Here is a 24,986-nt window from a genome sequence, read left to right on the forward strand (position 1 = left end):
GGACTTCCGTCTGCCGTGCGCCGGAAGTACCACAGAGCTCGCGGGGCGAGGCGAAACCGGGCCGAGGCCCAAGGGGGCGTGGCGCGGCGCGGCGCGGGGCAGTGTGGGGCGGGGGCGGAACGCAGCCCTGTCGCGGGTCGCACCCTGTGTCAGCAAGCGGAGTGTGTGCTCTGGCGGGACATGGCGGGCTGTGCAGCCCGACGGGCCCTGACCGTGGGCAGCCGCTGGTGGTCCCGGTCACTGACCGGGGCTCGGGGGTCGAGGCCGCTCTGTGCGGCGGGTGGAGCTGGGGCCTTCCCGCCAGCGGCAAACACGACGACACGGAGGCACCTCTCGTCCCGGTGAGGGACGGAGCGAAGGGGCGAAGGGACCTGGCCTGGAGCCCAGGGAGCCGTGTTCCCGGCCCATGAGGAGGCCAGGAGGCCGGGCCTGTACCAGGCTGGCTAAGGGAGATTGCAGTGTGACCCTGGAGAGGGATCCAAGCAGGGCACCGTCCTGCTGCGCCTGGGATGTGTGCCAGCAAAGAGGGGAGCGTGGCCCAGAGCCCTGGACTGTACAGTAGCTGGAGAGATTCTGTGGTGTCTGGCTCTGAGGGAGGACAGGCAATTCCCAGAGAGAATTCTGGCTCCCCAGCTGGAGGTCCCCGAGCACTGCTGTTAGTGGACAGCCTTTTAACTCAGCCTAGGATTTTCAATGCGGGCTCCCGCCCTTACAGCGGGTCAAGAGAAAAGATTTTGGACCTGGGTTCTGCGTAGATTCCAGGTTTCAGTGAGATACCTGACTTGGAAAGGAGAGTTGAGTCCTTAGTGATGGTGTGAACCGTTGTGTCTGGGGATGAGACAGGCTGATCAGATAGGGCCCAGAGGATCACGAGGAAGGAAGCATAAAGTTCACATCTCCAGATTTGTAAGAATTAGAGTGCTTTCAAGGCCCTCTGGAAGAACAGTCTTGTCCAGAAAGGTGACAGACTTGAACTTTCAATGGTTGAGTGTAGAAACATTGGAGAGGGATGATAACTCTTTGCGATTTAAGACCCGTGTGAAAATTGATGTAAATTTGAACAAAACTGCCTTGAGAGGCTATTAGGGTATACAACAGGAAATCTAGAGATGATTAAGCCCTTCAAGGGCAGGGTGATGGCTACAGTTTAGAAGGGGAAAGGAGATAGAATTATGATATGGAACAGGTAGTTACTGAGCACTTCAATTACACTAGACTGAGGGGAGCACAGGCTAATCAGACAAAGTCATTGTCCCCAGGGAACTTAGAGTCCCTAATGGAGATACTGCATGGACCCAAATAACTGGAATGCAAGGTAGGGGGTACAGAAGAATGGGTCTGGAAGCAATGCAGGCAACGGGTACATTTAAATAGGGCATGCTAGGAGGAATGCTGAGCTTGTAGAGAGAGGTGATCTGGGAGCAGTTACAACACAGAGCTTGGGCCTCTACAGAGGGAAGCAGAAGCTCTGTGGTATGGACCAGCAGGCCCTTCTCTGCTCTCATTGCTTCAGCTCTGCAGCATCCTACTAGTTCTTTCTGATGAACAAATGCCATTACCATCCCAGCTTTTCAGTTGCTTCTTTTCCTTCCTAATCAGAAACCGACCGGAGGGCAAAGTTTTGGAGACAGTCGGTGTGTTTGAGGTGCCAAAACAGAATGGAAAATATGAGACTGGACAGGTGAGTGCTGGGCTGAGTCATCTTTCATTTTCATAGTCTTCCCTGCTTCTTCAAGGGAGCTGGGCCTGAAAGTTGAGGGGTTTTGCCTTGGTGTTTGGTGCCAGACCACTTTTAAGATGGGTTTTGAGTTCCTGGATTTGGCATGTCATTGGGTTCTCTTCCCGTTACTGTGCCCAGGGCTAGTTTGGACGATAGTAAAGAAGGAACCCAGTTGATGCAGACCCCTCGCGTGTAGGAAAGACAGTAGGGGGAGGTTTCAGAAAAGCCAAGTCTAATCATAACTGAACTGGTTGTATTGTGGAAGGGAACTCTGGGTGTGAGATGCTTTGTGTCAGCTTCGTGCTGCTTGGCTGAGATAGATTCAGGCTCTTTGTAGATACAGATGACTTGTTAATTTTAACTATTTGGGGGGGGGGACAGTGGTATGCTTACATGAGGAATCTTGGTGCACTGTGAGTAAATGCACTGGACTGTAAAGTCGGTTTGAACTGCAAAGTTGGCAGTTCATGCTCACCAGTCACTCCTCAGAAACCCTGTACTGGGTCGCTATGGGTCAGACCCTACTCGACAGCACTTAACACCAACATGCTTACATGAAGGATCTTGGTGTGGTGCTGTGAGTTAATGTGCTAGACTGTAAGGTTGGTTTGAACCCCAGGGTCAATGGTTCAAGCTCACCAACTGCTCCTCAGAAATCCTATACAGGGTTGCTATGAGACGGTACTTAACTACAACATCATGCTTACGTGATTCCTTGGGGTTCAATCAGAAAGCAAGGTAGACATAGTTTATAGTCTAGAAAAGAGTAAAGAGATGCAAACAGGCAATGGCCCTACACGGTGCTGAGTGGAGGAGGGTTAGGTCTTGGAAGGCTTCCTAAGGGAAGTGATGCCTAAGCTGGACACGAGGAGAGCCAGATGAAGCAGGACCCAAGGGACAGTTGGTCTGGGTGGATCACAGACTTCAAGGGGGAGAGTGGGATGAGGTTAAAGTAGAGTTGTTGCCACCTGTGCTGCTTGGTGGGCCAGGTGCGGAATGGATTTGACAGACAGTAGATTCACTGCAGTAGCCTTTTTCTCCCAGCTTTTTCTTCACAGTGTTTTTGGCTACCGAGGTGTCGTCCTGTTTCCCTGGCAGGCTAGACTGTACGACCGGGATGTGGCTTCTGCAGCTCCAGAAAAGTAAGCTTTCCTTTTTCTGTTCCTGACAGTCCCCTCAGGAGGTGGCCTGATGAGGCCTAAAGGGATGGCAGGGATGCCTGCAGACAGCATCCTTCTGGGCCTTGTTCTGGCACAGCAATATCCATGGAGACAGAAATGTTTTGAATGCCAGGAACAGACCTAAGCATGAGGCCCCTTCAGGCCTCCCTAACATACTCCCCCAGCTCCTTCAATTTTCTCTATTGTAAACATCCCAGAGAGCATTGGAGTGTCCAGTCTTTTTTTTTTTTTTTTTGACTTTTTATTGTGAATTGATTGAAAGTTAACAGACAAGATCATCAGCTTTATATTCAACAAATTATTTGCTTTGTTTCATCTCAATGATTACAATCCCCTCCCTGCAACAACAGTTATCCTACTTCCTCTCTGTGACTTCCCTTTACATCTCATATTTCACAAATGAACAAAGCAAACATATTTGATGTAAACATACAAAACAAAAAATATATATATTCATTGACGTGTCCTAAGGGCATACTCTGCAAGCCAACCTCCTGCCCACAGGCACACAGCCTTACTCAGTCCATGGGCTGAGAACCCACAGGTGTTCTATCTCCATGTCATCACTTCTGCCACCATTTTTTCTGTTGCCGCTTTTCTAGGTAGGAGCTCATGCTCTTCCTTCTTGATGGTCCTGGGATCGTCTGTTCCTGAAATGAAAGATTAACTACTCCCACCTTTTAGTTACACACCATCTTCATTTACTCTGGGACAATCACAATTAATCCTGCCAATAATTACTCACAATTGAATCATAAAATTCTATCCCCACCATCCCCTCTCACCTTATACCAGATCCATCTGGAAAAGAGGAAAACTATTCAGTGGGGATTCTACTTTACTCCCCTCATTCTCAAACTAAGCACACTCATGAAAGTTTGTAAGCCAGCCACTTTGTGCCTTTATACACCCCAATTTTTGATAGCCAGTGTCTAGATTGCCTGTCCCTATTAACCCAGTGCACTGAGGAAGCAAACTTGTTCCTTGATATGAAGAATCTTTCCATTCCGGTTGGAATTTGAGCAACTACATCCATAAACCAAGGTCTAGTTTATCAAATTGTAGCAATTTACACTTACAGTATCAGCCATCTTTATCTTCATCCGGTTGAATTCTGGTCAGCTAGCCATCCAAGCTAGGTCATGTAGGTACTAGTTGCAAGTTTGGGAGTTAACACACGCCTCCCTGCACTTCAGACACTTCACTCTCAGCTCTAGCTCCCAGTGGCTAGGTCAGTGCCCATAGAATCAGGAGTTCACACATCTCCCTAAACTTCAAACCAGCCAGGACTTCCTTCTGTCTCTCATCACGAAGTCAATGGGTGTCAATGAAACATGGCTCAAATCAGCCCATGTCTTCATTGCTGCATTCCTCCTATTTCCACTCACAAGTAGACCCAGATGGTCACCAGTGAGCTTACTAGACGGTTTGTGAGTTCCCTTTGAGTTTCAGTCTTGGTAGAGGGTTTTCCCTGATGGGCTGACTTTTCTTCCCTTGATGCCACCAAAGCAAACATCTTGCTTGATATTCTAACAGCCAAACAGTCTGTTTTTTTTTTGTACAGGTGTATCTTTCAGTAAGATTCTTCTGTTCTCCCAGCAGTTCTGGGTTGGTCTGCATGTCTTTTCAAGTGGGAATGTCCCAACTTAGATGGTTCTGGATGGAGATCAGGATTCTACCTGAGGCCCCATACTCTATAAAGACTAAACAAAAGCTTATTTCCACGGGCAAATTCTAATTCCCCTTTTAGCAAATCCAGTCATTTACAGGCTGAAGACGGGCTAACAAACTTTCTGTAATCATAATTCCCAATATTCATTTCTATCACACTTAAATGTCTTTTTTTTTTACAATAGTAGGCAGGGGAAACCAATATCCACACAACAGTCAAACACCTAAACATTTATTCACCTCCTTTACCCATTCAGACTATGTCTCAATCTCTGTATCACAGACCGCTGTTGTTCCAAGGTTGGGACCAATCTTCTTAATGTCAACTAGAATCTTTTCCTTACTTTAATCATCACTGGGAGGGTGCCATGGAGTCGGTTCTGACTCATAGTGACCCTGTATAGGGTTTCTGAGGCTGTACATCTTTACGGGAACAGAAAGCCTCATATTTCTCCCGTGGCTGGTAGTTTCGAACTTCTGACCTTGAGGTTAGTAGCCCGATTTGTAACCCCTATGCTACCAGAGCTCCTTATATCGTCACTAGACTACATTAAAAAAAAAAAGTTCAGCTTCATTAAACGCTCATGGAAAAGCCCAGGGATGTGAGAAGAGTGGGCTACTTTAGGCTCAGGGACTGAGGCAGCAATTTGATTTTCTCAACCTGGCCTCGTCTCCAAGAGGCATCCAGAGAGTAAGACAGATAGGGACTGTGCTATGGTTTCTGTGTGCTCCACTGTTGGCCCCTGACAGACAGCAGCTGGGCTGGGTATTGCTGAGCAGGTCCCCAGGTGGTGTTTAGGGTTAGAAGTTGGTAGGGAGTAGTTTTCCTTTCTCTTGGGGTGATATTGGGCTTTTCCCACTCACAGAGCAGAGAACCCTGCTGGCCATGGCTCCAAGGAAGTTAAAGGCAAAACCCACACTTACTATCAGGTGCTGATCGATGCCCGAGACTGTCCACATATAGTAAGTAAGCAAATTGCTTTGGCCTGGCTTTCCTGTTTAAGGGAAAGACCTGAATCCTGGTGGGGGTGAAGGGAGGAAGAAGGGGTCAAACAGAGCCCAGAATAGTCCTTGGGGCTAGACAATGGCCAAGAAAATCCCTGACTCATTTCTTGCCTTAGTCCCAGAGATCTCAGACAGAAGCTGTGACTTTCCTAGCTAACCATGATGACAGCCGGGCCCTCTATGCTATCCCAGGTGAGTGGTGAGCCTCTAGGTGGGGTCTCTTGATGAGGGATCTGGTGGATCTTAGACAAAGGATTCTGATGCATTTCTGATATCCTTTCAGAAATCATAGATGGGAGGGATCATAGATGCTAAGAAGAAGCTGACCAGGATTGTTTGTTTCTTTCCCTCCCATTCCTCTTCTCTGCTGTGTGAGTTTCACAAGCCTCTTTGCCTCTCTGTGCCAGGCCTGGACTATGTCAGCCATGAAGACATCCTCCCGTATACCTCCACTGATCAGGTTCCCATCCAACACGAGCTCTTTGAAAGATTTCTTCTCTACGACCAGACAAAAGGTAATCTGGGATGACAAGTTCTTCAAAGAAAGTCTCATAGAAGTAGTTTCAAAGCTCTGTACCCACAGCTATAGTCAAGCCTCCCACTCCACCTATCGGGTAGATGGCTATTATCCCTTCTATCTGATAAGTTAGAAACGAAAGTTCAGGGATGATGAGAAGTGAGCCAAGCTAGATAGATAGTGTCAGAGCAAACTCTAAAAACCAGGGCTCTGAATTCCTGGTCCAGTTCCCTTCCTGCAGAGTCATAGTACTGCCTTGGGGCTTATTCTGGTGGGCAGCTCTTTGTCTTCGTCTGACCTGTGCTTTTGCTTCATGTCTGGGTATCCTTTGGCCTGGGCCTCCTCTGAAGGGGCAGTTGGAGAGTACCCCACATGAGGAGCCTGAGTGCTGCCAAGGCCTGCTCTCTGACCTGGACTGATCAGTCATCTCTTACCCCAGCGCCCCCTTTTGTGGCTCGGGAGACACTACGGGCCTGGCAGGAGAAGAATCACCCCTGGCTGGAGCTCTCTGATGTCCACCGTGAAACAACCGAGAACATCCGCGTCACTGTCATCCCCTTCTACATGGGCATGAGGGTATGTGCCCAGCCCGGCCCCTCCCTTCTGGGCTAGGACCGCTGTGATTTCTGGGTGGTTCTGCTCCCAAATACTGCGTGTGTTGGGTGGGGGTTGAGAAGCCTCTTGACATTAAGACTCAAAGGAGGGACAAACACAGGTACAGATGCCTCTCTGGGATCCTGGCAGGACTCTTCACTTCTTTCATTCTGGTTCAAAGGAAGCCATGCTTATATAGGATCTACAAATACTTGTTTAAATCCAAGTAGACTGGATTTCACATTTCTTGCCTGGCTGTCAGTTAGGCCCAGGGGATACATATATAAAAATGAAACAGTGTTCATGCTCTCCTGGAACTCATGGTAGTAGGGGAGACCAACCTACAACATACTAAGGATTATAATAAGGGAAGGCTGTGTGGGGCAGAGAGGTGAGGAGCGAGCCCTACAGGAGGCCTCAGTTGGCGTCCAGCTGTGTTGGTGAACTTGGCAGGATGAGGAGGCTGCCCCCTGTGGGCTGTGGGCATACTTCAGTTGGCACCATCAGCCCACAGGTGCTGGCAGCTTTTCTTGGTCTCTATAGCCTCCCTGGACTAAAGCTCCATTAGAGAGAGTTGACTGGGACAGACTTGGCTGTGTTCTCTGGGACTTAAAGGTCTCTGTGTTTTCCCCTAGGAAGCCCAGAACTCCCACGTCTACTGGGTGAGTGAGTGTCTCCCTCAGGCCGGGGTGGGAGAGGGGAAGGCAGTGCTGGTGTTAGCTTTGTTGCCTTTTGCTTTCCACGGGATTCTGAGTGGGTGAGCCAGGGGCTAGTTCTTCTCAGACCTGAACTCCTCTCCCCCTCACCCCACCCCACAGTGGCGCTACTGTATCCGCTTGGAGAACCTCGACAGTGATGTGGTCCAGCTCCGGGAGCGGCACTGGAGAATATTCAGTCTGTCTGGCACCTTGGAGACAGTGCGAGGCCGAGGGGTGGTGGGCAGGGTGAGCACTGCCAGCCCAGTGCTGGTCCTGCCCAGCAGGGTTTGGAGTTTGCTAGTCTGGGTGCAAATTCTGGCTATTATTTGCAGCTGCATCATTTGGGGCAAGATGTTTAATCAGACTAAAATAGAGATCATACCTATTAACCTTTTGATTGCTGCTGATGCTGCTATGTGCTGTGGAGTCAGTTCCAACTCATAGCGACCCGATAAAGGGTTTCTGAGGCTGTACATCTTTATGGGAACAGAAAGCCTCATCTTTCTCCTGCGTATCAGCTGGTGGATTCAAAATGTTGACCTTGCAGTTAGCAGCCTAGCTCATAACTATGCTGTGATTGCTAGGATTAGCAAAGGTCTGCAGGGCTTACAGGAGAATTGCTGGAACTTCAGCACTGGACAGTGTCCCCTTTCCCTGATGGGCACTGGAATGGGCTTAAGAAGAGTAGGTCCTCGAATATCTTTGCTCAGTTCCCCAGACATTCAATCTGAGATGATCTTTCCCAGAAGCAGACTAAATGACCTGTGGTGACTGGGCCGTCCTGTGGGAGTGCTCTAGAGTGCCTGGCTGAGGTGGTGCTGTGGCCCCTGGGAGGCAGGGAATGTAAGCCTGGGACTTGGCCCAACCCATTCTCCCTAAACCCTTGCAGGAACCAGTGTTATCTAAGGAGCAGCCCGCATTCCAATACAGTAGCCACGTCTCCCTGCAGGCTTCCAGTGGGCACATGTGGTAAGTGAGCATGTGCTGGGCAGGGCAGCTCAACTCCACAGATGTGAACAAAATGAGAACGGGTTACACATTTCTCCTCAAAGCTTGGGGCTAACTTTGGGCTAACTTAAATCTTGTGGTGGGGCCTTGTTTGCTGTTCACTGCTGTATGGGATTTTTTTGTTGTTTTTAATAACTTAACTACCTGTTTTCCAGTTTTCTACAATTTGTAGACCAATAGCTTAGGCCAAAGAAAGTTGGTGCCAGGTTGCTGCAGAGTTGTCCCTGTAGTTGGGATTTTCCCCTAGAGTTTCACTCCTTAGCCCGGAAGTTCAGTCATGCAGCTTTATTCAGTGAGCCTCTTCTTCAGGGCCAGACCAGGGTAGTGGTTTCTTCTCTTCATGTAGGGCTGGGAGGGGCTGTTAAGCTCTTGCTGTTATTGGGTCTCTGGACTAGTGCTACCCTTGTCAGGAGCCCAGTAGAAGCAAGCCAGGCCTGCCTCATCCTGTTTGTGGTTCGAGCCGAAGCCATGGGGCTTCTGAGATCCCCAGGAATCTCAGTTTGACCCCTGTTAAACCAGCTCCTCTCTGACCTTCAGGGGCACCTTCCGCTTTGAGAGACCTGATGGCTCCCACTTTGATGTCCGGATCCCTCCTTTCTCCCTGGAAAGCAATAAAGATGAGAAGACACCGCCCTCAGGCCTTCACTGGTAGGCCCAGGCTTGGCCCTTGGAAAGAGAGCCCTCATCCCACAGTTGCTGCAGAACTCTTCTCTCTCCTCATCACGAGCCACAGTGGGTGTCATCATCATTTGCACCATATGTGAGTTTTTGTGGGGAGGTAGCATTTCTCCAGAAGATTCACATAGGACTTCTCCGAGACTGGCATCCCTATAAGCTCCGCCTACACTGTGTTCCGTAACCTTCCCACCAGGAACTTTTTGTTTAGCTGCCACAGGCTTGGAGGAATCTTTGCTGGTGGTTTGGTCAATAAACCAGTGTACACCTGGCCATCCTAGCCATTTGTTCCCAGGTCTCAGGCTCCCCTTCTGACCCTTCTAGGGACCTGTCGGTTGACTGGACGACTTCCAAGGTCACTGTGCCTCACCGGGTGGGCTGCACTCTTACCCTGTTAAGTACATAGGCAGATGCCAGCATCAGGGTCAGAGTGGCCTGGCTTTCAGCAGCACATCTCTGGCTTGCTAACCTGGAGAAGAGCAAAGTCAGTCAGGTCTGACTCTGAGCAAGCAAGAGTCTGCCAAGCACCCAAACCATGAGGCTGCGATTCAGCTGAGGAGCGCTTTAGGTCTGTATGGTGACAGTCATACTACCTTCTGAGCTGCTCTTCATCTCCAAGGGCCAGATGGGAGATGGGTTACAAAGTTCTAGGAACAGGGCAGGGATGTGTAAAGTAGGATTGAGGGTGTCCTGCCTCTTGGCTAGTGTGGTGACTAAGAGGTAGTTTTATTCTAGAATGAATAGTAAACCTCAGTTCCAGCCCTTGCTAGTATTGTCCTTAGCCCTCCACCAGGGGGAGCTTGGGTTTCTGGGCAACTGAAACGGGTTGGGTCCTCTGACCAGATGAAGAGTACATGAATGAAGCCCCCACACGCACTGTCCACACAGTTCTCTACCACTGCAGTTAACACAATTTTATTAGAAGTTAGTGTTTGCTTCCATGACCTGTGCTGATCCAGGAAGGATTTCAGTGACATGATAAAGGAGAGTCTTTGTGCCCAGATCTGCACTGTCTTCTGGTAGACCTTGATCAGACACCAAATTCTACAAAATCCAATGCTGGTAAGTGTTGATAGCAGGCTTCTGGTTTTCTCATCAACTGACAAGAAAGCTTGACCTACATCCACATTTTTTACTCTTTTGGGCTGTTGGGGGTGAAAATTTCAGTTATGAGCTGCTTTCTGAATGGGGCTGGGAAACCTTTGAAAAAAATTCCCCAAACCTTTAAGTCACAAAGTATAGTCAAAGAAGCTAAAAATCACTAAAAATTCAAAGTCTGATTAAAGAAGCTAAGATCACGTAAATGAAATAGTGTTACGTGTTTTTCCTAAGACCAGGGAGAGAGTTTCTATACATGAATGGAAGTGCCCAGAGTTCCAGACTTTCCCTGCTGAGAGCTGAGGGGAGCTGCATGTCCGAGCCATAAGCACTGGCTGGAGGGATGGAGAGGTCAAAGGAATAGCTTTAGACTTTGAGCATTAAAGGACTTCCAAGAAGTCAGCTGAGGAAATGGGCTGAAACATTCCAGTCGCTGTGGGAAAGCCACAAAGTCAAAGCCTTAACTGGCTGAAGAAATGGATTTGTCTTTGTGCGATTATCCCAGTGAGGGCTAGTAGCTGGTCACCAAGGTGCCTGGCCTGAGTCCCAAAGCCACTTATACATTCAAGACTGACTGCAATGCTGGTTTAAAGTCACATTCCCGTCCGTATTTCAGTCAGTTCAGGTATTGTGAGAGTCCACTAACCTATGGCTTACCATTTGCCCATAGGCTCCATGGGTCAGTCACGAGCACCTGTTTAGCTATAGTGAAAATAGTCACCCAAGTCACAATCAAAGGCTAGCCGAAGTCAGGAGGGAGAAGCTTGATCACCTATGTCCTGAGTGCCTGCGATGCTCTGCTAGGCTAGTTAGTTGTATAGCTCTCATTCCTTTGGAAAAGCATTCCAAGAAGCTGCCTTCCAAGGGTTAGGCCAAAGGGAATGAAAACCAAGGTCCTGAAGAACTTGCTATTGTTTAGAACCTCCAACAAGTAAAAGAAAGGCGACCTTCAAAGGGCTGGGGCTACTCAGCACTTGGTAGAAGCTCATCCCCAGCCAGGACACAAAGCCAACAGCATGGACCAAGGGAGGTAGGGCTAAACACATGCCCTTCTATGCAGGGTGTGCTGGCTGTGGGCCCACTGATGGACAACCCCTGCACTGTGCCATATGCAGTGCCCGTGGGCCCTGCAATCTTCCTGCTGCAGCTTATGGCCCTTGCAGTGGCTCTTTGGTTTTAGTGAGGACAGTGTGCCTCGGGGCCCAGTTACTCAGAGACAAAAGAATCAAATCAGTGCAGTCATGTGGATGTACAATGTGTGGTTAAAACGGTTTGTCACAGGGATTCTATTAGGACCACAGGCCCCAACTTCGACATCCTTCCTGGGGGTTTCTAGGCTGCTTGCTGGGTTAGCCTGGCAAAGCCAAAACCGGTCAGTATTTATTGCTTCCTCTTTATCCCTCCCTGAGGCTGAGTCTGCAGGGAAGATGGGTTGAGGGTCAGAAAAAGAGGACACATATCAGAGCAAATGCAAATCTGAATAAAAAGTACAAAGTGCTTTAAACAAACAGACCCCAAAGGCCTCAGAAGGGCCAAGAGTTGTATCTGACCAGGGCCATGGCACCCTGGCGAGTGGCTGAATGCCCAGTCTCTTCATTATTAGACTTTAACTATTCACTCTCTGGGTTAATTAAAAATAAAAAACAAATAACCAAGCTTGTGCTTAAACACCATAGGAGAAAAGAAGCCCCATCCTCTGTAAGAAACTGGGCCTCCACAGCACCAGAAGCCGCCTTTCCCACAGAATGAGCCCTCATTCTTCACGGGCTCAGCTAAGGCCTAAGGGGTAGCCCTTCAGCATGGGAAAGGCTGCTCAGCAAAGGGTAAGGGGAATATTCTTAGCAGGAGGTGGGTGACACAGTCCCTTCAACAGTGGGGCTTCTGCAGGGGACAGTACTCAGGCCTCTGGAAGTGCTCAGGGAAGGGGGCAAAGGAATGTGGTCTCTGCTTTGCCCAGGCCTTCCAGCTTCCCTGGCAGGGCCTGTCGTGCCTCTGGGTGCTGGAGCAGCAACCCAGTCAGCAGCAGCCTGGGGCGGCCCATTCCCGATGAGGGTCTTGTCATTCCCGATGGGCAGATTGATGGCTGAGCTGCCGGTCATCGTAAGTGCTATAGCGCTTGACGTGGATGCGGCGAACCCGATCCCTCAGTTCAAAGGCCTCCTCGTCTTCACTGGGGGAAGCCTGCCTGTGGCTGCGGCTTGTGGCCTCCAACAAGGAGTTGTCAGGGACTCGGGGTGTCTCAAACAGTAGGACATTTAGTGTTTCCTCGTAGATTCGGGCCTCTGGGAATTCCACCTAGGGTGAGGGTGGCAAGAGGACTGAGTGAGTTTCATCCTGATAGGGTATGGCATGTCAGAACTGTCCACCCTGTACTGACTCCCCAGGTCTCACCAGATGGCTTCTCTTGAGGAAGGGCAGCTCTCCCCCTTAAGATATGATGAGATGTACTTGATGGCTGTAAGGGCTCAGAACACTAAGCCCCATCCCCTGGCCACATGCACAGAGGTTAGGGACTTGGGGTGTTTGTGGTCAGGCCTAGAAGGTATGAGACAGCTTCACCCCTTACCAGCTATGGAACTGTGGGCTTAGCTATTCTAGGCTTCATCTATGGAAAACGGTTACTATTCACCCCAGAGTTGTGAACACTGCATGAACCAGAAATTGTTTAGCAGAGAGCCAGACGTACACTCAATAAATAAATTTTAAAAAGCTGCTCTCATCAGTAGTTTTTCTGCCTTTTACTGTTTGACTGACCCGGTGTGTCCAACCCCCCATGATCAATCACGAGCGAAGAAAAGGGCTGGCAATGAAGAGACCAGAATACCAGTCTACCTCGCTATCTTATTAACATACGTCAGGTGAAGAGAATGGTTCTAGCACGGCCTGTCTCACAGGTGTGGTGTGATGGGCCAAAACAGTTCACAACAGGGAGAGCCCTTGGAAAGGTGACAGGCACTACCTGCTACTTCCACAGCTTCCAACCCCCAACCCCTAGTCCTCCCCTTCCCCATGAGACCTGCCCCCGACCCCTTGATGTGTCAGTGGAAATACCTGTGCCAATTGCCCCTCCCCTCTCCTCCCAAAGTAAAAGACAGGAAGCAAGACCACTGGCTCTACGTTCACTCCCTCCCTGACCCTCAGCAGACCCCTGAACTGAAGACACTTGTTGGCAATCTGAGGCTGAGGCGTTGCTCTGTGTTTAGCTCTTCACGCCCACACAACACTTCCCCACTGCAGGTGCTATTCCACCCAGGCAGCCTGAGTCCTTAACACACTCGTGGAAGAGTGGTGCATTCTGCTTGCTGGCTGGGAGAAAGGGGCTGGCAGAGATCATGACGCCATCACTTAGCAAAGGCTCATGTGCCCAGCTGCACTGTCAGTTGGCCAGGAACATCTGACTGTTGGGTCCCAGAGCAGAGATTTGAATTGCAGTTCACCTAATCAAAAGTCCTAGCAATTCCCTCTACACCACACTGCTGCTCTGGAGTTAACATGCTTCACTTACATGGTAATGAAAAAACCAAACCCACCACCACCAAGTCAATTCTGATTCACAGGGACCCTCTATAGGGTTTGAGACTGTAAATCTTTACCGAAACAGATAGTCTCATCTTTCTCCTGTGGAGTGAGTGATGGGTTTGAACTACAATCGAAAGCTACCCGGGCTCCTTCATTTTCATGATGTTAATTTAAGTGCCATCGAGTCAGTTCTGACTCACAGCGACCCTGTATAGGGTTTCTGAGGAGTGGCTGGTGAGTCTGAACCATTGATCTCACGGTTCAAACTGACCTTGTAGTCCAGTGCTTATCCTACAGTGTCACACCAGGATAGCTCCGTTAAATTCATACTAATCCCCATGTTTGCAAATGAGGAAACTGAGGCACAGATGTCTTCAATGGTTTATCCAAAGTCAGAAAACTGATAGATGGGGAAGCCAGAATTCAAACCTGAATTGGGCCAATTCTAAAGGCCTGGTCCTTCCCACCACACCAGACTGTTTCCAGCTGCTCAACAGCCCCTGTCTCTCAGCTGACAGGCACACACAATTCCTGTTCCATTCCCCAAACTCCTTTGTTTTGGCTTTTCTCCTTACCTGGTATCACACTACGTTTGGGAAAGTAAGAGAGCAACCTGCATACGCTTTTGCTCCTTGTGGTGAAAGGTGAGCTCTCCTAGATGCTGTGTGTCTGTCTGACTGGCCCATGAGAGAGAAGGCCCCCTACCTTGGTCTGCTTCTTTTCTGTGGCATACACGATGGAGGTGCAGCACACCTCTGCCAGCTTATGGCCCTGGCCATAGAATGACCAGCAGCAGATCTCATCACCAATGACGTCCTTGATGAAGAGCACACGGCCGTTGAAGCGCAGGGACAGCTTGTCAAACAGCTCGATGTTTTTCAGCAGGTGGTCATCAGAATTGCTGAAAATACCCAGGAAAGTTGCAGGCCTGGGACTGAGGGTCCATCACAAGGGAGGGTGCTAGGACAAGTGGGTTCTCCTGCCCCTTCCCGCCTTGCCAAAGTGATAAAAAGTCAGGATGCCAGGGGGACAGGAAAGGAAAGGGTCACTCACTGGGCCCCCTCTGGGTTTGGGGGCCTGTGAGGAAAAGGAGTTGAATTGGTGCAAGTTAAAGCAGAGAGAACGAAGATGTCAAGTCCAGAAGCAAAGAGGTATCGTACTGTTGAGGCAGGAAGTATTTCCTCCTTGCTGCAGGGGTGATGCTGACAGTGTATCTTCCACAGGGAGTCACTGGGGGTGGGGACTTGGGGACTCTGAGCCTGTATCCACCTGGGTGTGCCTAGCTGTGGCCTGCTGAGAGGATACTGAGGGGCAGGGGGAAACTCGCCCTGCTGCCAAGCAAGAGGGCTGGCTTAGGACTCCCACCCTACTGGCTGCCAGCATCTCTCCCCCAACTCCTGAGCTGATGTTGGGGAAACACTGGGCAGCTCTCTGACTTGATGTAGCTCAAAGCGGGGATAACATGTTGATCATCTACATCCCAGCCAAGGCCCTATACCATGTTCCAAGTGCCTTTTCCCGCCTTCGTGCAACCCATTCCTCAACACAGAGTATGCTGACTGCCAGAGGCGCAGACAGCTTCCCTCAGGCGCTGCCCACTTTCCACTTAGGCTGTTCACTCCCTCCCTGACCCCCAGCCCCCCAAAGCCCCTCTCTCCTCCCCTACCTGGTGTAGGAATACTTGTTGTTACTCCTGTTGTAGAGCAACTTCACCACAGGCTGTGAAAGAAGACAGGGTGAGGACAGGACCAGGGGCCTGGGAAGCCCTGTCCGCTGTCCTGAGACGCCGCAGTACCTTGGTGGAGGATTCGATGAGCTGCTCCTCCTCCTTCAGGGACGTGATGATGGGGATGTTGCACACAGGCTGGTAGGAGTCCTTCTTGTCCTGAGGGACACAGGGCACTTCTTTAGGGTCTTCTGCTTGCCAGGCTTAGCCCAGTACCCCAGGGACCACCAGAGCCTCTCTGCTATGGCCACCTCCTGCTTGGCGAGGGGAATCAGATAGTGGTCCAGAGCCACTAGCCACAGTTGGCTCCATTTTTAGGAACCCTCCAATCCAGGTTATCTAGGGATATAAACAAGCTAGCAGTAGGGCCTACTCACTTGCATGTAAGCTCACCTTACAACTGACCAGCTGTCAGGACCCCCTGCCTGGGAAACACCTGGCTGCATTTATATGGGTTTCCAACTCATCCACCACACTTGCCCCACAGTCTTCTAGAAACTTGTATCTTTGGAAGAGGGGATGACTCTTGACCTCATCAACGCACCCTAGGTCTGCCCCCGTACCTGCAAGGCACCCTGGCACGTGTTCACCAGCCCCTGAATGAGGTAATATTTTGCTTCCGCCATCAGTTCCTTGATCTCTTGCAGAGTTTGAGGGAGGGTGATGGTGTCGTCTCGGAGGTAATTCAAAATGGTGCCAAAGTGCTTTCCGCATCGGTCTATGAGGATCCAGCCTAGGGAGTCCAACCCAGAGAATTACTGATTGCTTCCAGCTGCCTCAGAACAGGCAGGGGGCAAAAGGTCACTGGATGGATCTGGTGGCAGGGGGCAAGACACGGAGTTACTTAAGCAGAAGCCCACACAGTGGTGACAGAAGTGGGCATAGAAGTGCCAGCTCTCAGGGCCATGGCTGGAACCAAGAACTGGCTCCCACTGTGGAAGACACCAGCCCTCAGGCTCTGCTGAGGCCCCAGAGGTCCAAGCCCAGGAGCACTCAGGTCTACCCACTAGCAACCCACAATCCACCAGGCCCTGCTTCCTTCCTGCCCACAGTCCAGGCCCTACAGGCCGAAGATGGTTCTTAGGACTCCAGTCCTATGATGATATAAAGCAAGTATGGCTCTTCTCCCTGGAAAAACACATAAACGTACACTGTACTATGTACAATTTCAAGGATTCTGAAGCTCGACCAAGGACTCCCATGAAGAAATCCTGTCAGAGGCGAGTTGTAATCACGATGTGTCAAATGTAAGGCTTTACACAGCCCCTGAAGTCACGCTTTTAGGGACTCATACTTCCTTGCGCCCCTGCTCACCTTCTTTGTCGGTCAGCACCTCCATGCGCCCACTGAACATGGCCTTGAGCATGGTGTCATGCCGGGTGAGTGTCCGCACAGTGGTGTAGTACAGGGAGCCACCCACATTGAGCTGGACATACTTGTTGCCCAGGCCTCCACCTTTGAAGCTGTTTAACTTGGGCTTAGCCCCTGAGGCTGGGCATAGACAAGTATCCCCCGACATCTCCCGCTGCAGGTAGATCACCACACGGCAGGAGGTAGGCTTGGAAGGCCCCGCCGTGGTGGAAGGCGTCACGGGAGAGTGGCCGGTGGAGGCCAGAGCCTCATACTCTCACTGCTGTGGGCAAGAAGACAGGAGTCAGTGATGCCTTCAAACCAGGAGAGGAAGACAGTAGAAACCTGACCAGCCAGCGATTCCCTCCTTGGTAAGTCCAAGCATTCCCTGGCAGAGGCCAACTCCCTGGGCAACAGTCAGAAAGATGTTCCTGCTGTATTTTACTGTCCCTGAAACCAGACCTGGAAGCACAGTCTCTTGGAGCCTGGCTCTGGTCACTTCACCCAGCACAACTCTGGATGGCACAAAAGACAAGCTAAGTCCTTGGAACTGGCCGGAGAGGGTCTGAGGGACAAATGGGCAAAGCTGAAGTCCTCATCCTGTGGAATCTACCAGTTAAGATTCCCAGTTATTGTCTGACTGGGAATCCAGCCTGCCCAGGAATTTCCCAGGAGCCAGAGCTGTGGACAGGATACATTTCCATTCTGCCAGATTCTATTCTCAACAGCAGACAGGTCCAGTGGGATCTGGTCTGAGAAAGGAAAGGTCAGGAGAGAAAGAAGGGGTGAGGCAGGTGGGAAGGAAGGAGGGGCCCTGGCTCCAGCGGGGGGCTTCTGACCTCCCTTTTTCTTGGCACCTGTCTTATTCCAAGTTCCTGAAATTGTCACTGTTTTTCAGGACTGATCAACTACAGGATGGCTAGTTTCTCTTTTTTTTCCTGAGAGGGGACACAGCCCCATCTCTTCCTTTCTTCCCTTCCAACTAGGAAAGGGCCAGAAAAGACCAGGTGATAAATCTACAAACAACTAAGGGACTTGAAAATCAGTATCTATCAGGAGCAAGGAAAGAAAAGGAGGGAAAACCCCACATGATTTAGATTCTCTCTATATTTTTTGTTTTCCAAAGAATCAATAAAGTTCCTTCCCTGAAGAATAAGATAGTGAACACTCATTGTTGGTGTGAAGTGCTGTTGAGTTGGTTCTGACTCACAGTGACTCTGTATAGTTTCTGAGAGCGGCTGGTGGGTTTGAACTGACAACCTTGTGGTTATCAGTCCGGAGCTTATACTACAGCACCACACCAGAATTCCATTCATTCTATGCAGATATTATTCTAGCATTGAATATATATTAGACCCCAAAGCCAAATCCATTACCGGAATGCAACTTGGACTCACTGTGATCCTAGGGGACAGAGTAGGACTTCCTCATCGAGTTTCCAAGGCTGCACATTTGTATGGAAACAGACGGTCACACCTTTCTCCTGTGAAGTGGCTGCTCAGGTCAAACCACCTTCTAGTTAGCAGCTGAGGGCTTAACTACTATGCCACCATTACTCCTTTATATTAGTTCATTTAATTAATAGCAAAACCAAATACCAATAATATCTCAGGCAGTACTGGAGGCACTCACTCATCTATGCCAAGAATTTAGAACACAGTTATCAGGCCGACTGATTGGAAGAGACCCGTATTTGTGCCCATTACAAAAAGAGGTGACCCAACAGAATGCGGAAATCATCGGACAATCTCTTTGATATCCCATGTGAGTAAAGTTTTACTAAAGGTAATACAGAAACGGCTGCAAGCATACACTGACAGAGAACTTTCAGAGGTTCAAGCTGGATTCAGAAGACGATGTGGAATGAGGGATATCATTGCTGATGTCCAACGGATCTGGGCTGAAAGCAGAGAATACCAGAAAGATGTTTACCTGTGCTTTATTGACTACGCAAAGGCTTTTGATTGTGTGGATCATGACAAGCTATGGATAACATTATGAAGTATAAGTATTCCTGAACACTTAATTGTGCTCATGAGGAATCTGTACCAAGAGGCAGTTGTTTGAACAGAACATAGAACACTGAATGGTTTAAAATAAAGAAAGGTGTGAGACAGGGTTGTATTCTTTCACCAACTGAGCAAATAATCAGAGAAGCTGGGCTATATGAAGAAAAATGTGGTATCAGGATTAGAGGGACTCATTAACAACCTGCCATATGCAGATGATACAACCTTGCTTGCTGAAAGTGAACAAGACAAAATATTTACTGATGAAGATCAAAGACCATAGTATGGATTGCATCTCAATGTAAAGAAAACAAAAATCCTCACCACTGGATCAATAAATAACATTCTTATCAACGGAGAAAAGATTGAAGTTGTCAAGGACTTCCTTCTTCTTAGATCAACTATCAACACTTCCAGAAGCAGCAGTCAAGAAATCAAACGATGTATTTCATTAGGCAAATCTGCTGCACAAGACTTTTTTTAAAGTGTTGAAGAGCAAAGATGTCAGCTTGAGGACTAAGGTGTGCCTGACCCAAGCCATGGTATTTTCAATAACCTCATATGCATGCGAAAGCTGGACAGTGAATAAGGAAGACCGTAGAAGAATTGATGCCTTTGAGTTGTGGTGTTGGAGGAGAATACTAAAAGTGCCATGGGCTGCCAAAAGAACAAACAGATCTGTGTTGGAAGAAGTGTAGTCAGAGTGCTCCTTGGAGGCCAGGATGGCCAAATTTTGTCTCTCATACTTAGGACATATTGTCAGGAGGGACCAGTCACTGGAAAAGGTTATCATGTTTGGTAAGGTGGAGGGTCAGAGAAAAAGAGGAAGACCCCCAGTGAGATGGATTGACAAAGTGGCAGCATCAATGGGCTAAAGCGTGGCAACAATTGTGAGGTTGTCCCAGGACCGGGCAGTGTTTCATTCTGTTGTACACAGGGTTGCTATGAATCGGTAATGACTCGATGGCACCTAACAACAACAAACAATATGCAATGGTGGTGGCTGTGTGCCATGGAGTCAGTGCCGACTCATTGAGACCCAGCACAGGGTTTCCAAGGCTGTAAATATTTACGGGAACAGAAAGCCTCATCTGTCTCTCATGGAACCTTGGTAGTTTCGAACTGCTGACCTTGAGATTAGCAGCCCTACTCATAACAAGTACACTACCAGAGCTCCTTAAGATAGGGATAGAGAAATGAAAAGACATTATCATTTTCTTCAAGGAGTTCAAAGAATGAGAGCATGGATCGTGCCTCTATTATGTGCCAGGTCTGAAGATACAGAAGACAACAAACAAGTTATGTCCTCATAGAGCTTACATGTTTGTGTGTGTGCAATTGATTTAAAAAATTTTAAATTAGGAAGCCATTTTAGAAAGTGTTAAATGCAATAAAGACAATAAAACAGTGATAAGGAAAACATGATCATTTAGATAAAGGTCCAGGAAACTCTTCTTTGGGAAAGTGACATTTACGCTAAAGTCTGAAAGAACATTTTAGATAGACAGCTAGAAAAAAGTTGTTGTTAAGTGCCACTGAGTCAGTTCCAACTTAGAGAGTCTATATAGGGTTTCTGAGGAGTGGCTAGTGGGTTTGAACTGCTGACTTTGTGTCTGTCCAAAGTTCATCCTACAGTGCCACACCAGAACTAACTGCAATGGGAATCCAATGAATGATTTGAAGCAGGGGAGTGATAGGATGCATTTTGAAAAGATTATTCTGACTGGGACATAGAGAAAAGATTGTAAGAATCCAAGAAAGGAGGTGGGATGATCAGAGGAAGTAGGAAGACAGAAGGAGGAAGTATCAAGATAACAGATGATGATGGCTTGGACTATCACAGAAACAATGTGAAATTGTTTCTCATTTTAATCCTCACAAGATGAGGGGTTCACAGTTGCTCATCGTCTTGTGTGAATGCAAAGCAGAGTGCTACCTTGGTTTCTGTTCACTGTTATGCTCTCCACACAGTGCTCAGCACAATGCATGAGTAGCTGAGGTATTTAGTCTTGGCTTTTTAGACTGAAGCTGTCCCAGAAAAGAGCCCCGGTATCATACTGGATTAGGAAATGGGCTGCTAACCAAAAGGTCAGTAGTTCAAATCTACCAGCTGTTTGGCAGAATAATGAGGCTTTCTGCTCCAGTAAAGATCTACAGCCTTGGAAACACTATGTTGGGTAGCTATGAGTTGGACCGGACTCTGTAGCACACAACCACCACCTCTATGGGAAGAATGTGCAAAGGGCCAGAGCAGGTGCTGTATAAAGTACTGCATTCCTCTGTAGGCTGGTCTGGGAGATTCTACCATTTGATTCAAGGATGGAACCTGTACGAGCTAAGCCTTTGTCCTCTGACTGTCCAATCAGTAACACTTAAATGGTACAAGCTCACTTTACTTCCCTAGCCCACCCCAAAGGAATAACCCAGCCCTTATCAGATTTTATTAAGGTTCTTATGCATTTTGTGTCTAGCCCAGATTTCCCCAGGGTCAAAGAAAGAACAAGCTAATGGAATTTGTCCATGAACTTTTTGAAGCCCCCTCAGACATGTTCTGCCAAAGCAAAGGAATTCACAGGCTAAGCTAGCCAACAGAGGAAGACAAGTCTTTGTTCAGAGCTAATCTATTCCTTTTCCCATAAAAGCAATTGCTTTGGGTCCCTGGATGACGTCAGCTCAGATTCCTTACAAATCAATGGGTTCCAGGCATCCTGTGGCAGGTAACGCCCAGAAACTAATTCCAGGGAGAAAGAAGTTTTCCCAGATGGCCTCAGTGCTCTTCCTTCCGGACTTTGTGTGTAGTTATTTGGGGACGCCTGGAGCTAGGGACGTATCTCACTCAGTGATGCTAAAGTGACCCTGTGCAGAAAAACAGCCGCCAAGAATAAGGGAGGAGAAGGCGGGGTCCTGGGGAAGAAGATATCTGTCACACCGGTGGGGAAAGTTAATTTTGGCTGGAAAGGGCGTCTCTAGCAGAAATCCTAGTTGTGAGTCTAAGCGTATATTCAAAGAGGCCTGGGGAAATTTAGTTAGATCCAGCCCAGTGTGGAGTCTTCCCCAGCTCGTATTCACTATCGACGAACCGAGCCTGGTTTTGACGCCCAGAAGAGGATTTGAGCTCTCCGTCCCAATACCAAGTGGGGCCCTCTTTGCTCCAACCCCAGGTCTCACCGTCCCCGGGGGCGCCTCTTCCTCCTCTCAGCTGGGTTTCAACCGACTCCGTGCAGCGTCTGGACTGTAGTCGACTGCCCGCCTGCAATCCCCGGGTGTGAGCTCACATCCTTCGTTCGCCGACTCCGCCCTGAGCTGCGGCCCACTCTCCAGCCGACGAGCCTGAAAGACTACAAGGCCCGGAATGCTCAGCATCCTAGCGTGGGGGTAGAGGGCGGAGCCCCTTCCTAGGTGAGATCAGAGCTATTTCCGGCAGCCTTGCCGGCGCAAAGACCTCTAGGTCTTGTAGGCAGTCATCCATACTCTCAAGCCTCTGTTTCCCAGCAAGCTCAGTGGGGTGGGAGGGTGTGTTTCCGGAGTCAGGCAGAGACGTCATGGGTAGACAGGTCCTGTAGCCGTGGCAGCGGCGGAGGCCGGCAGGCTGGCAGAGTATCACTGACCCGAGAGCGTAGCTGTCGAAGACATCAGTCTGGAACGCAGCGCGCCACCGTTACGTGGCCTGCAGGTAGGCCATGACTACCGGGTCAGGGAAGGCGGACTCGACTCGGTGCTCCCGAGGTTGGGGACAGAGTCGGGTGGCCCCGGGGCTAGATGAACCCCAACAGGCCCGCACCTTGAGGCAGTCCCAGGAGGCCAAAAGTGGGAATTCCGCCTGACTCTTTGGGAGTTGTCTTTATACCCAGTTTAGGCTTGGGGCTTTATGTGCGTTCACGGGAGCAGTGATCTTACTAGGAAACTGGTTCAGATTAGTTCGAGAAGTTTACAGCCAGCTCCATCACCCAGGTCTTCCAACTTTCTGCCCAGTGCCCCTTCCTTCACAACCACTGGGTGGGGCTTACTGTTGGGCCTGACTTAGCCCTGGGAGGGCGGGGTCGGGATCGGAGAGAGCTTCTCTGCCGGCATCCTCAGGATACTCAGGCTCAGAAGCCTTTTACCCTGTATACCTCGGGTTCCAGACACGTGTGTGTGTGTGTGTGTCTGCCATAGGCATTGGCAGAGAACTTGATGGATGACAGAACCTTCTCCATCTCATTCTATCTTCTCCAGCCACTTAGCTGACTCAAGTCCGATACTTGACAGTCATGCCTGACCCTGTCCATAATTCATCTTCCACTCTTAAACGTTCATTCAATCTATTGTCAAGTCCTGTAGATTCGACTTAGAAAACATCTCAAATCGGAACACTTGCGCTCATTTCCACGCCTGCAGTCTACTTCCTCGAGTACCAGTTATGCTTGGTGCTAGGGTTTACAGTGTTGGAAAGGTGGTGGTCTTCTCTTGTTCGCTGCATCCTGACCCAGAGGGGTACCTGGACATCTGTGCAAGCAGAACTCTACAGGACTGCCTTGTTTTTCCAGATCTCGGAAGTTTTCCACCTTTGACAAGGCACAGTCTTCTTAATCACTTTTTTATTGCTGGTTTTAGTGGTAAGTATTTGAGTTTTCCTTCTCTGATAGGTTTCCATCTTACATAGGTCCCTGCTTTCACAGGCCTTGTTGTATTTCTAAAATGCGAGTCTGAGTATGGCTCCTTGTAGAGAATCTGTTAAGATAAAATCCAAACTCATAACTTCATAACATGAAGTGGCTTTCAGCGACTTCATGGTCCAGCTCTAGCCTAATCTGGTTCCATTCTCCCTCTGCTCTGGCTCACAGGCTGCAGGCACAGTGACCTTCCAGTTCTTGTATGACTGCAAATTTCTTACAGCCTCAGATTCTTCCTTCTGCCTAGATCGCCTCCCTTTCCCCCTCACTTGATGGTTTTGGACATTCCTTCAGGTCTTAGCATAAGTGTCACTTTTTCAGAGAGGTCTGTGCTGACACCCCTTCTCCACATGAATTATGTCTTTCTGTTGCACATTCAGTGGCCCTGGTAGTGCAACAATTAAAGTGCTTGGCTGCTAACCAAAAAGTTGGTGTTCAAAGCCACCAACCACTCTGTGGGAGAAAGATTTGGCAGTGTGCTTCAATGAAGATTTAAAGCCTTAGAGACCCTGAGGAGTAGTTTTACTCTGTCCTAGCGGGCCCCTATAAGTCAGAATCCACTCAATGGCAGTCTTTGCCTTTAGGCTTTGGGCTACACCGTCACATATCACTATGGACTTTTCGTCATACTCTTATCACAAGTTGTGATTATTATCTAAGTATCTGTCCAGAGGTCAGGAAGTACAGCTCTGTGGTCACTACTTGATTCATAGAGCAAGAACTCAGTAGATATTTCTAAATGAATGTATGGTTCCTGGGAAGGAAATGGAAATTGAAGCAGATATTTGTTCCCTGACATTACTTGAAGTTTACTGGAGCAGCTGGCTTACTTAAACATTTAGTAGATTCTCAATACTTACACTATATATGAGAGAGTTTCAGAAAGTTCATGGGAAAATTCCATTACCTTTCTATTCCATTTTTCCACGAACTTTTTAAAAGTCCCCCTCGTATGCAAATGTAACAGGACAAGTAAGAAAACAAATTTTACAAAGCCTGGTTCTAAGGAATCTTGAATGATGAAAATATTTCAAAGGAAGATGCTGGCTCACACACTTTAGTGGATTCCAGTAAGCTCTGGGCCAGAATCACACACAGTCATACATAAGCTCTGGGCCATAGACATACATTAGTTGATCCACGCAGTTGGGTGGTTTGGTTTTGTCTTTTCCTTACTTTACATCTTTAAATTAGGTGTTGTTGTTAGGTGCTGACTCATAGGGACTCTATGCACAACACCACAAAACACTGCCTGGTCCTGTGCCATCCTCACAATTGTTGTTAAACTTTAGTCTATTGCTGCTGCCACTGTGCCAGTCCATCTGGTTGGGAGTCTTCCTCTTTTTTGCTGACTCCCCACTTTACCAAGCATGATGGCCTTCTCCAGGGACTGGTCCCTCCTGATATATGTCCGAAGTAGAAAAGACAAAGTCTCGCCATCCTGGATTCTAAGAAGCTTTCTGACTACTTCTTCCAGCATAGGTTTGTTTGTTCTTCTGGCAGTCAATAATCTCAGCACCATAACTCAAATGCATCAGTTCTTCTACGTTTGTTCTTCCTTAT

The 24,986-nt window shown here is 48.8% G+C and overlaps 2 protein-coding genes across 4 annotated transcripts; one reads left to right on the forward strand and one right to left on the reverse strand.

Moving 5' to 3' along the window:
* Positions 1-40: 40 nt before the first annotated feature.
* On the forward strand, positions 41-9,387 carry POLDIP2 (polymerase (DNA-directed), delta interacting protein 2). Of its 2 annotated transcripts, none has more exons than XM_006874215.1 (11): positions 41-341; positions 1,600-1,681; positions 2,765-2,862; positions 5,439-5,535; positions 5,694-5,769; positions 5,985-6,092; positions 6,534-6,670; positions 7,324-7,350; positions 7,507-7,632; positions 8,276-8,355; positions 8,932-9,387. In XM_006874215.1, exons 1-11 carry the CDS (start codon positions 181-183, stop codon positions 9,044-9,046), a joined length of 1,107 nt encoding a protein of 368 aa, XP_006874277.1. In that variant the 5' UTR covers positions 41-180; the 3' UTR covers positions 9,047-9,387. The 2 variants fall into 2 exon arrangements, with proteins under 2 accessions (XP_006874277.1, XP_006874278.1); XM_006874216.1 differs by having other exon boundaries at positions 174-341; positions 2,819-2,862.
* Positions 9,388-12,214: 2,827 nt separating this feature from the next.
* TNFAIP1 (tumor necrosis factor, alpha-induced protein 1 (endothelial)) lies at positions 12,215-22,038 on the reverse strand. Of its 2 annotated transcripts, XM_006874217.1 has the most exons (7): positions 21,940-22,038; positions 16,727-17,045; positions 15,976-16,145; positions 15,482-15,571; positions 15,353-15,405; positions 14,392-14,587; positions 12,215-12,462 (listed from the first exon to the last, which is right to left on the reverse strand). In XM_006874217.1, the coding sequence occupies exons 2-7, from the start codon at positions 16,929-16,931 to the stop codon at positions 12,226-12,228; spliced, it is 951 nt and encodes a 316-aa protein (XP_006874279.1). In that variant the 5' UTR covers positions 16,932-17,045; positions 21,940-22,038; the 3' UTR covers positions 12,215-12,225. The 2 variants fall into 2 exon arrangements, with proteins under 2 accessions (XP_006874279.1, XP_006874280.1); XM_006874218.1 differs by lacking the exon at positions 16,727-17,045 and having other exon boundaries at positions 21,940-22,032.
* Positions 22,039-24,986: the final 2,948 nt, after the last annotated feature.

Source organism: Chrysochloris asiatica, unplaced genomic scaffold, assembly GCF_000296735.1.
Source record: "Chrysochloris asiatica unplaced genomic scaffold, ChrAsi1.0 scaffold00266, whole genome shotgun sequence".
Taxonomy (NCBI): Eukaryota; Metazoa; Chordata; class Mammalia; order Afrosoricida; family Chrysochloridae; genus Chrysochloris; species Chrysochloris asiatica.

Coding starts and splice junctions, on each gene's coding strand:
- POLDIP2 (XM_006874215.1), top strand. CDS start 181: ATGGCGGGCTGTGCAGCCCGACGGGCCCTGACCGTGGGCAGCCGCTGG. Junction 6,093..6,533: donor TCTCTACGACCAGACAAAAG/GTAATCTGGGAT, acceptor CTCTTACCCCAG/CGCCCCCTTTTGTGGCTCGG. Junction 7,633..8,275: donor GCCGAGGGGTGGTGGGCAGG/GTGAGCACTGCC, acceptor AAACCCTTGCAG/GAACCAGTGTTATCTAAGGA.
- TNFAIP1 (XM_006874217.1), bottom strand. CDS start 16,931: ATGTCGGGGGATACTTGTCTATGCCCAGCCTCAGGGGCTAAGCCCAAG. Junction 16,146..16,726: donor GGTGCTGACCGACAAAGAAG/GTGAGCAGGGGC, acceptor TGGACTCCCTAG/GCTGGATCCTCATAGACCGA. Junction 14,588..15,352: donor AACAAGTATTCCTACACCAG/GTAGGGGAGGAG, acceptor GGGTATTTTCAG/CAATTCTGATGACCACCTGC.